General features: G+C 34.7%; 1 protein-coding gene across 1 annotated transcript; it reads right to left on the minus strand.

Moving 5' to 3' along the window:
• Nucleotides 1-8,692: 8,692 nt before the first annotated feature.
• On the minus strand, nucleotides 8,693-10,390 carry LOC123535854 (uncharacterized). Its single transcript, XM_045318608.2, has one exon. The coding sequence runs from the start codon at nucleotides 10,388-10,390 to the stop codon at nucleotides 8,693-8,695; it is 1,698 nt and encodes a 565-aa protein (XP_045174543.2).
• Nucleotides 10,391-11,674: the final 1,284 nt, after the last annotated feature.

Consider the following 11,674-nt stretch of genomic DNA (forward strand, 5'->3'; position numbering starts at 1 on the left):
TATTCCTGATTGGCACTTTTTCCTAGCCGGAAATCCAGAGAGAAGTGGTTTTAAACAACTAGGATACATTTTAACACGATGACAAAAATAGGTTTGATGTCACAACTTCAAGAAAATTATATCCGTGCATTTAATGGTTATACCAAATAACTATGAATATAATTCTCAGGAATAACACATTATATAAATATTGCATTCCTGAGAGGGTGATATGAAAACTGTTCACCACGAGATATATGAATATCGACCGAGGCGCCAGCCGAGGTCTATATTCATATTTCGAGGGGTGAACATTTTTCATATCACCCTCTCAGGAATGTAATATTTATTTTATTATACCGAAATGACATTAAAGGTCAAAACATTTACTGTAAAATCAACATAATGATTTAAATGATTTATCTAACGTTAAAAATGAATTACCAAATAATGGAGACTGAATTAATGAGTGCTTATTTGTTAGCACTCGGGTGGCAACTCTTCTGTGTAATAAGACATTTTTGATAGATTTAGTCAAGACGTTTGCATATCGCTGAATCCTATGTTTATGCGCATAATTATTTCAACATTGTGACACACTGCTGGAATAGCTAGCAGTAACATTGGAAAAACGGCGATAACTTTATTATTTCTAAACGAAACATATATGTGTGAGCACTTATTTTCTTAGTTAGATCATTTCCAATCTCATGGAAATAGTTTCGATTCAATATTTGATAAAAAGTTGTTTTCGAAGTTTTTGGCACGTAGAACAAATCATTAATAAAAGAAAAATCGGCCGGGTTCCCAAATGAAAGAAATTTAATCCTAAATTATAAAAGCACATCTTTTGAAAAGTTAACGTCTCAGTCTTTTACTCAGTGCAAAAGTATCAATCACTCAACGGGAGATATGAAAAAATAATATCACATGCGCAGAAAAACAAAATAGCGCTTTTGCGCAGGTGATATGAAATTATGAATCATATCACATGCGCAGAAACTGAAAATAACGATTTTGCGCATGAGATATAAAATTACTGGGGAATATGATATATTATTAAAGTTAAACTAATGGGAAATTTGCATTGAATATTTATGTGAGGTATAATAATATATATTAGTGCCTTTAAAATGCATCTAAAACTTCCATTCTATGCAAAACGCAGATGACAATACATAATTGTGTAAACACGTAGCAACGCCTTTAAAATTTATAAACAATATTTTGTAAACTGTTTTATCTACGATAACTAGAAAATGAAGAACTTCCTAAATTTTGAATAACTACATATCAATGTTGAAATATGTCCTTTTGATTCATGGGTTGTTTGAATAAAATGTTTCGTTTGTGTGCATGTATGCAAGGCTAATATGACTTAGATCTTATTTTTGGTGCTCAGTTATTGTCGTATTCTGCATAAAAACAGTAGAATCGAGCCAAAATTTGGTCCTCTCAGGCCATCGTCGCAGTGTATATCAGATATACTATGGATTAAATGTAGCAACAGGGCCGTCGCCGGCTTCGGATAAGTGGTCCGGCCTTCGGTGTCCCGTGAGTGCTGAAGGCAGGAGAGGGGGAAGACCACGAGAGAAAGATGTCCCCTTCTTCCCTACCCCCCCCCCCTTCTCTCTCTCCCCCCCTTCTCTCTCTCTCTCTCTCTCTCTCACTCTCTCTCTCTAACGGGGGTTCGGGGGTTCTCCCCCTAAAAATTTTTAATATTTGGGATGCCAGTAAGTGCGTTAGTGCGTTTTTCTTGCATCTCGAAAGCAGTTTCTGTTAAGATTTCAGTCAATTTCATGATATTTTTCAAGGATAACTATCCAACATTAGACCAATTTTAGCTGGTTCTCTTAATGTCGATGCATTGTTTTATAGTTGAGATGTATTTCGGTATTTTTTGGATCAAAAACAATTATCCAAGATAGAAAATCATATCTTAAAACAATAACCAAATGGTGTCCCGCGAGTGCCGAAGGCAGGAGAGCGGGGAAGAGCACGAGAGGTGAATCCCCACCCCATCCCTGTCTTTCTTATATGAGGGATTCGGGGGTTCATCCCCGAGAAAATTTTAAGATTTGGAATACCAGTAGGTGCGTTTTTCTTGCATCTCGAAAGCACATTCTGTTAAGATTTTCCGAGTCCATTTCATGATATTTTTCAAGGATAACTATCCAACATTAGTAGATTGCTATAAATGTTGATACGTACGTTTGCAGTATTTAAGATAAATAATCATTACTGAAAGTAATAACCAAATAATCTGAAGAAATTAGCTTTCGGTAAGTTTTGTTATAAACCAAATTATTTTCCATTGTTTTAAGATACGGCATGTTTTTTTTATTTAGTTAAACAATTATTGTAGATTATAAAAGAAATCGTCTTTTAAATCATATCGAATTAAAGATCCATCAGATAATTGTTTAGTTATGATTAATCCAGTCAAGCAGGGTTGATAAGTTTGAGACGAAAAATGCCGAAGTTGTTTTCACACCTGAGGGCAATCATAAGGATACCGCTCTTGGTGGATAATTGCATAAACAAGGCAATATTTCGACACTTTTAATCAAAGCAAAAGATGAAATTTAATGCGAAAAACTGGTCTGGATGATTACAGTCGAAGTCATACTCGGCCAAAAAAGTGGTCCGGCCATGGCCGGACCGGCCGGACCGTCCACGACGGCCTTGAGCAATTAATGCATTTCTTAATATCAGACAACCAGTTGTCATGTTATCGTCCATGAACAGGCAAGATTTTCGTTTATGTCGTGTTGAGCGACCTGTGGTTTTTCACTTTTTCTATTTTGTAAGTTAAAAGTCAATATGAATATGATATGTATGATTTTCTTAATAATATGGTACCAAATTCACAACAGGTAGTCTGATAAACTAAATATTACAGCTGAGTCAGAAATGTACAAGTTAAAAAAAATCTTGAAATAGGTTCTCGGTGATTGATTACGAAAACGTATTATGTATATTTCTAATATATATATCTGTAAATATATCTTTCATTTTCATACTTACTCCGTCTACTTTGCAAGAGATGTCATTCTCCTAGGTTTATGTATCATTGTGTCATGAGCAGTCTCCACTGCCTATGCTTTGATTTCTTCTTACGATTCTTACGAAACATATTATATTTTTAAATTTTTAATGCCATTACTATCGACGTGTTTTGTTCCTTGCTGACTTTCCACATGAAAAGTATGCTTACTATATAAGTGAACTTCCTATCACGAGATGATCAGGTACATACCTTCTTTCAAGCGAAAGAAACTCTAGTTGATCTAACATATTTATATGTCTATCAATACCTTTTATATTCAGAAAAATAGGAATGCGGTTGGCATTTTCTTGGTTTTCTTGGACATGAGTGAAGTCACATCAACGATAAAGAGCAAGGTTTAAAGAATGTCATAAATGTTGATGAGAGAGACTCTGCATGTAGTACATGAACGTGGTCAATTTATTCTTATAGAGGCTAAAATGTCCAATTATGTGTCAAAAGGTCACTTATGCTAAAAATAAGAATGATTCACTTAATAAGGAGGTATACAAAGTATCTTTGTCACGATGGGATGAATGGGTTGCATGAAGGCAAATGTCTTAATTTCTTCAATAAAATTACTTTTACTGAATCAGGAATGCACGTACTAATGTTACAAATCAAAACATAATTCAGAAACTTTGACTTTAGCGTATATACTTACCGGATACAAACAACTGATTCTGCAAAAGCCCAATCAACTATTCAGCATAATATCACTATCTATAAACCAGAAGTGCAAAATAACCAAAGTTCCACCCCAGGTCATGAATGACTGAGTCAGATTTTCAAGAATCAGTTGATAAATCACAATCAAATAGATAAAAATTTCTTTTTTTTTATAGTTTTTTTCAGCAACAAAATCAGATATACTAGTGTAAGAATCTGCAATAGATAGAAAGTCAATACCAAAGTCAAATATTCAAGTAACTATTACAGATGATGCAGTTTAATCAGATCTGGGGCCGTATTCATAAAGCATCTTCAGTATAAGTTTTGACTTAAGTTGAAGATTTTACTTAAGTTTGTGGTGATTTCAGCTTAAGTCTAAGTAAAAAACTTAAGTCCTATTCATAAAACAGCTTAAACTTAAGATACGTAAGAAATGACTTAAGTCAGAAAACAAAATAGCGTGGTGAGTACGATTAAAGTGTTGTTTTTCAGATAAAAGCCATTTAAACATAATTGTGCATGTTGTTTCTGTCTGAAATTAATGTTGTTTTTTTTTTAATGTTTTCGTCCATAATAAAAGCCAGGAATTACTTATTAAGTTGTTTTATGAATAACAAATATACTTAAGTAAAATAAATTAAGTAAATAATCACTTTCTTATACTTATACTTAAGATGCTTTATGAATACGGCCCCTGGTTTTACTCATGCTTCAGTCTGTTTTGATATAAAATCCGATTTCACAGATCTTTATTCAGAAGTTATGACCTGTAACCTAGATTGTTCTTTTCTCCAGGCTTCTGGGTAGCAAAATTGCTAGAGTGCTCTAAAATGGATTTACGACTTGATTTGAACGTTTATGCTCCATTAAAACCGAGTATGATAACTCCAGATGACTCATAGAAGGACATGTTGATATGTGCAAGCCTATGCAAAAAACAGCCGTGCAGTCCGATATTGATACATGAGTTAGTGACGAGGCAGTGACTTCAATAAGTAGACAGTATATTTTATAGGCTGCTAACTTCACTCTGCAAGACCGCTAACTTCACGCTGCTAGGCCGCTAGGCTGCTAACTTTACGCACATTTTAATATAGTATTATATGGCTTTGTCCATCTTGTCAATTTGCATGTAGACACATTCTTGTGTGCCAAGGTCTCATTGAATATCAGACCGATTCCTCCATTTTCGATGTGATCACTCACCATGTTTAATTGCTTTTTGTTGGGGCACAATTATAGATCATACCTCGACTTTCCAGATTTGATGGTGGAGGAGGACCCCAGGCGCCCCTCTATAGTTTATTTCTTCACGGGTGGGCACCTGGGTAGAACCACCGACCTTCCGTTAGCCAGCGGGATGGCATTCTCACTTGATAAATTCAACGCCCCGAGTGAGACTCGAACCTACATCGGTGAGGGGCAAGTGATTGGAAGTCAGTAAAACTTAACCATTCGAGAACGGCGACCCATCATGATGAGTTGTTAACTAAAGATAGTAGTTTAGATATTTATATTTCCACAAGAGTAATGGCTCTTTGATTAATATCTGAGTATACAATATAACTGTACCATTAGTGGTCGACATTTTTATTGATTGGCCAAATGAAATTTAGTATTAAATATTTTGATAACAAGTTTGATTATTTCTAAACATAAGCTACCATTAAATTACATTGTGCTTTTCCCCCTGTGTACCAGTATTATATTATACCTCCGTGACCAAGTGGTTAAGGTCACTGACTATCAAGCCCATGTTCCTTAACGTTTGGTTGCGAAACCTCCCTATTTAAATACTTTTGCAATAGGCTGTTTCACAAGAAAAAGCAATATTCAAATAGTTTTCACAAAGCCTTTAAAAATCGTTTTAATATCAAATTGTGCACACTGGCTTTTAAGAATTATTCAAAATCATGTTTGTGACTTTCTTTCAGTGATATTCGTATTTGGGTGTTTATTGATGGGTGTGTATTTTTGGGTACAAAACAGTGCTTCAGTTTCTAGTTAATTCAAGGTGAAAATACAGAGCTGTTATGATATTATGTTTAACTTTTAATACAGTAATTGATAACATGTTTTAATATCACTTTGATGAAATTGATTCTTTTTTTATTGTTCTTGAATACCATAATTGTTGCCTTGATATTTAAAGCAGCATACAGCTTAACAAATACTTCTAAACACAGTATTGACCTTTAATACGCCTAGACGCAGAGGTGACCTTTAATACGCCTAAACACAGAGATGACCTTTAAAACGCTTGTACACAGAGGGTACCTTTAATACCTAAACAAAGAGGTGACCTTTAATACGCCTAAACACAGAGGTGACCTTTAATACGCCTAAACACAGAGGTGACCTGTAATACACCTAAACACAGAGATGACCTTTAATACAACTAAACACAAAGGTGACCTTTAATACACCTAAACACAGATGTGACCATTAATACACCTATACATAGTACTGACATTCAATACAAATTCAAAGACAAATGTACGTGGCATCGAGACTGATTTTTCTTTCTGATCAATAAGTCGATAATGCCATCAGTATTTGCATACGGTCAGTAAATAACTTCTAATTCTACATGACCCCCTCTATAAATAGTCGGGTTATAGTGTGTGCAATTGATCGGTATATAGTTAAACACAAAATTTCGCTGTGATTAAGTCACACATTGAAGATGAAAATTAATTTTTGATGTCATGTAATAAAACACTTACTGAATGACTTTCCGGTCTTTTGAACCTCTGGCGATAGTTTTACAAGCCATTCAGTAAGTTTATACTGTTATAGGATCAACAGGCGAAACCGATACTCTAAATGGCTTTCAATCAATATCTGAAAAAGTCCTTGAGCTTCCGACCATCAAATGTTATATAATAATCATTTTTGGGTCACTTGGTCTAGGGCCCTTCCCTGTCGATATTTCATCTGACAATAGTTCCTTTTCGTAGCTTCAGAAGGCTTAGTCAAAAGTTAATTAATGATTATTAGATATCTGTGAAAAGACAAGGTCACATACAGTCAGTCTGACACTTACATAACCGTTTTCTTTAGAGTAACATAACTGTACCCGACAATTGCGTACCATTTTTGAATCGAAAGGCCATTATGAGGGACACATTATTTTACACAGAGTTTGGAAATACTCCTTGTTTACTGCACAGTATCGAGACAGTATCGTACTGATTCCTCTGAAAGCTCATGCTATAATGTTAATGATGACATGCTGGATGTAATATCTGAGACATTGGCTGGTACCTCAAGCAACCTATAGCTACAAATTACGTTACCCAAAACTGATATCTTGTTAACCCTTACCATGCTAAATTTCTATAATGAACTTGTCCATCTTCCAATTTGGACCGTACCATTAACTGTTGAAAGGGGTGCTCACCAAAAAGATACTGGCTGAATAGCGAACAGTGCAGATCTTTATCAGACTGCACGGACGTACAGGCTGATCAAGATCTACACTGATCGCAAAGGCAGAATCAGTTGTGACAAGCATGATAAGGGTTAACGTTTTCCAATATTTTTAAGTTCAGTTTATCCTGTTTGTGTAATGAGTAGATTTCAGGCAGCTAGAAATAGATATAACAGGAAACTATTTACCCTGACTGAAAAGTAAACACTTTTGAACTGCTGATAAATATTTCATGGAAGAAAATACAAAAAAAAAAACAACATATTTTGATAGAAAAGCAAATTCCGTAAATATTTCAAGTAAGGAACCAAATAAAACTTCCACGGAAGAAACACTAAACGTAATATTGTAATATATACTAATATTTCCGGAAAAGAAAACAGTTCAAATAATAGTTCACATTTTATCTAATCTACTACAGATACATTATTTATGATGTACATGGATACATGTAAAAGGTTACAATATGCACACATGTGAAAAGCTGATTTACATCAGAGTTTATTGAAGTCAGAAGTAAATCATTTTCGCGTACTAAGAGGCTTGTCATAGCTCGACCGGTTCCAAGCATTTTCTTAATTGTAATAGCGTGCCGGGTAACGATCAGGAAACCCTAGTCTGTGTTCAAACTCTGTGTTCTGTTCACAGGAGATAACTCCTGAGGCTATTCAAATTTTGTATAATTGTGTCCATTTCCTTCTCAATCAGAGCCAAGACTGATGAAGTCAGAATATATAACAGAATTATCTTTTCTAAAAAAAAAAATACGATTATCTAGTCTGTAGCCAGACTAAGGTAGCCCAGACTACGTTCATGAGGACATTCTTAAATAACTTTATTTAGTAAGATAATATTTTCATTTATATCAATGTTGAATAACTAAAATAGTTTGTACAAAAATACTGCAGTAGCTGGCATTTTTTTTTATAAAAAATGTAACAGAAAATGAAAATAAATTACACAAACAACAATAAAAGTGTTTTATATTGAAACATTTCTATCATTTATGACATAAAAAATGTTGAACGTGTGTATATGTATATCTGTATTTATCAGTTCAGCATCACGCGTAGTGTTTCTACGGAGTTCAACGCTAGTTTGAGCAGACGAATGAATCTAAACGATATGATAACATAATTAATATTGTTTGTTACTTTTCAACAACATAAATTGAAATATGTTTGCAATGTAAAATGCGAGAGTATGTAGAAAGTAACCATTCCTTCCCTCAATGCTTTTTTTTTTTTTAAATTCAATTAACGCTTTACTAAAGTGATACATTATTGTTAGTAATCAAAATGATATGAAAAGAAGTGTTTACTGTACATGTTTATTAACATATCAAACTCAAACATGCAGCTAGAGAAAATCACACAAACATACAGAAATGCGTGTCTAAATTTACATGGAAGCTCAAAGATGCCGTAACAGTAGTAAATCACACATATACACAGAAGTGTGTGGCTTATAATTTACATACTTAACATAGTAAAATGTCTTTGTCTTGGAAAAACAAATTCCGCATATTGGCTATTAAAGTTTGTTGAAACGAAATGTCATTACACACTGAACACCTTCAGCTGATTCTTACCACCAATATAGACTTCTTGTTGATAATGATTGTAACATATGGACCGTGGGTCTGTCAGACCATCAATCACTGTCTGACCTTGCTTCAAGTCTCCCGAGATACGATGTATGCTATCAGTGACCCTGCAGCAAACCAGCAATGAGCCATCTTCTAAAATCAACATTCCAGCTGGTCCCCTAACTTCCTTATACTCGTATACGGCAGATACATCACCTTGTAACGTGATGCTGACTACTTTATGTGTCAAAAAGTTACTTATATAGATAAGCCTAGAATCCTCATTGAACACAATATAGTTAGGGTAGCAAAATACCTTATCATTGAGGGAAATTGTGTTCTGGACATTACCTTGTATGTCTAAAATACGTACACAGTTAGGATCACAGCAAATCACATAGAGACGATCTTGGTGATACGTTATACCTCTACATTCTCCTGTAACTGGAATCTTGCGGATGATTGACAATTTACCAGCTGTTGACATTATATAGATCTCTTTACTCTCTGGCATTGTTACAGCAATCTGATCTTGAGGCAGTACGGTAACATCCCGTGGTCCAGAGTCAAGTGACTTCTCTTCTAACACGACTTTACTTTGCCTGTCCACAACTTTCAGTTTAGAGTTATCCTTATCAGCCAGCACAATTTTGTGAGAGGACAAGAGTGCGCATCCTCTAATATAACAGTCACTCTTATCTGATTTTGTGCGTACATTTATATCATCTTTATATGTTAATTTGTCGATTGTTTTCTTTTCTTTTGGCGTAACCAGGCGGAACGTACCAAATATTTTCTGCTTTGATATCGCATTCTCTAGATCTTTGCTGCGTTCAAATATATATTGTGTCTTTGTCTGAGCTAAGGATTCTTCTGCTTTTTGAACTTCATCTGACTTTAGTTTCGACTGAGCTTGTTTAATGTTGATGTAAAGTTGTCCGTGCTGTTGAGAAGCTTTGCTGTCCTGTAGATTGGACTTAAGTTTGCTGATATCTGCAGAAATGTTGGAAAATATTTTGATCATTTCCTGGAGATTTTGTTTGTCTGCTGACTTCTTCTTGTCAATATCTGCTTGAATTTTCATTTGCAGTTGATCTAAGTGGTCATTTATTTCTTTCCGAAATTTGATAATTTCTTGTAATGCTTTGTCATGACAAGTATCTATCTCCCTGTCTTCGACATTTGCCCTTTTCGTTACTTCATCAAGCTCTTTTATTTTCTGTTCAAGTTTCCTCATTGTCTCCCTGTATTCCTCAGTGTCCCCAATACCTGCACATTTATCCGGTATATAATCAATTTCACATGCTCTGTGGTTCAGGGTAATACAATCGGTGCAGCCAAGGTATTCATGGGTTGTGCAGAAAAACTTGATGATTTCATTTCCATGGATAGTGCACTTTTCAAAACAAACAGCTGAATCCGTCCTCTGAAATGTGTGTTGGCCCATGTTCTTTTTATCAAGAAGCTGGTGACTTTTTGTGGCTTTTATCTGTTTATGATATGCGTAGCAGTTTTTGCACAGATATTCCTGACACTCCACACAAAATCCATGAGCCTCGACATGCTTACCAATGACTAGGCATGGTTCACAACTGTGATCAAAGTCCTCTGCGGAACCTTTAGATATTGAACCACGAAAATCTGATGACTTACGTCCTGACACTGCCATTTTGTAAATTTACTTGTCTGATCTTGTTTCAGATTTGTTTCCTCAGGCAATTATTTTGTATGATACATGTACATTTCCCAAACTCCTTGTGAATAATCTGATGATACTAAAAGTGGCTAAAAAAGTGCCGTGACCGAACTATAAAAGTCTAAAATCCTTCTAAACATGTTTTCTAAACATCAAATCAAGAAATCTTGTAAAATCTTGTCTGTCATAATTTTACTTCCTTTTCCTAAAAATGCACCTATAAATAGCATGTTCTTATTCTTAACCTAATGTGCCCATGTATGAAAGGGATAATACTCTCAGTGTTCTGGTGTCATAATTAGGTACTTATGTCCCCTGTTTGAGACCCCGCGTCTAACTGTTCATCTGTGTCCTGGCCCATCCGTCATTCCGTTGAATCCGTACGTTTGTAACACTAGCCTATTTAATCCCAAAAGGAGAGTATATTAAAAGAATAACTTTGAGTTGACATGCGTAGATGCTGATACACGTGTATACCTGAACATGTTTCTATGCCTTTCTGTACTTTTGTCTGTGGACTTCATTTTGTCAAGATATGTTTACAGTGATCATTAACTTCCTTCCGATATTGGAGAACTTCTTTTAAAATTCTTTCACTTGCCCTTTTCATAACTTCATCAATCTCTGTAATTTTATCTTCAGTTTTCTCACCTATACTCGTCAATATCGCCAATACTGATTTATCATTGTCACAGAAATGAATATGTAAAATAAAGTAAAAAATAGTTTCAAAATGGTAAAACAATATCAATACCAATATTATCATATTCAAGGATCCGTGTAATCCGCACGTGGCTTGTCATAAAAATCGGAGAATGCCGAAATCGCATGTGAAGAGTACAGACTTTGCCGGTTTTCATTACGGGTTTTACGGAATTTGCCGGGATCAGAAGTAAGTCTCCACTTTTTGTTGATGATATGGTGTTTAGCCACTTTTTTCTTTGTGGTGGCTGACGATTTTTCTTTTATGTGTTTTTTTTTTCAATACCTTTTTTCGAATTTCAAGAGTTTTGTTGTGTGATTCAGTGGTTTATTGAAAAATAATTTTGGATTATATCTTGATAAATTCTCAGTGAAATATCGAAGTATAATTTCAATTGATTGGGCGGTAAAATACATTTCAATCTATCAATATGCTTATATTAAAGAAGTATTTCAGTACAAGGAAATAAACATACATACCACTTCATATAAGGATGAAAAGAATAATGTTAACTATTCTACGTACATTACTCATGGCGTTCCGGAAGTAAAATA

Source organism: Mercenaria mercenaria, chromosome 17, assembly GCF_021730395.1.
Source record: "Mercenaria mercenaria strain notata chromosome 17, MADL_Memer_1, whole genome shotgun sequence".
Taxonomy (NCBI): domain Eukaryota; kingdom Metazoa; phylum Mollusca; class Bivalvia; order Venerida; family Veneridae; genus Mercenaria; species Mercenaria mercenaria.

Excerpts from the sequence above, each read along its gene's own strand:
- LOC123535854 (XM_045318608.2), bottom strand. The coding sequence starts at position 10,390 with ATGGCAGTGTCAGGACGTAAGTCATCAGATTTTCGTGGTTCAATATCT.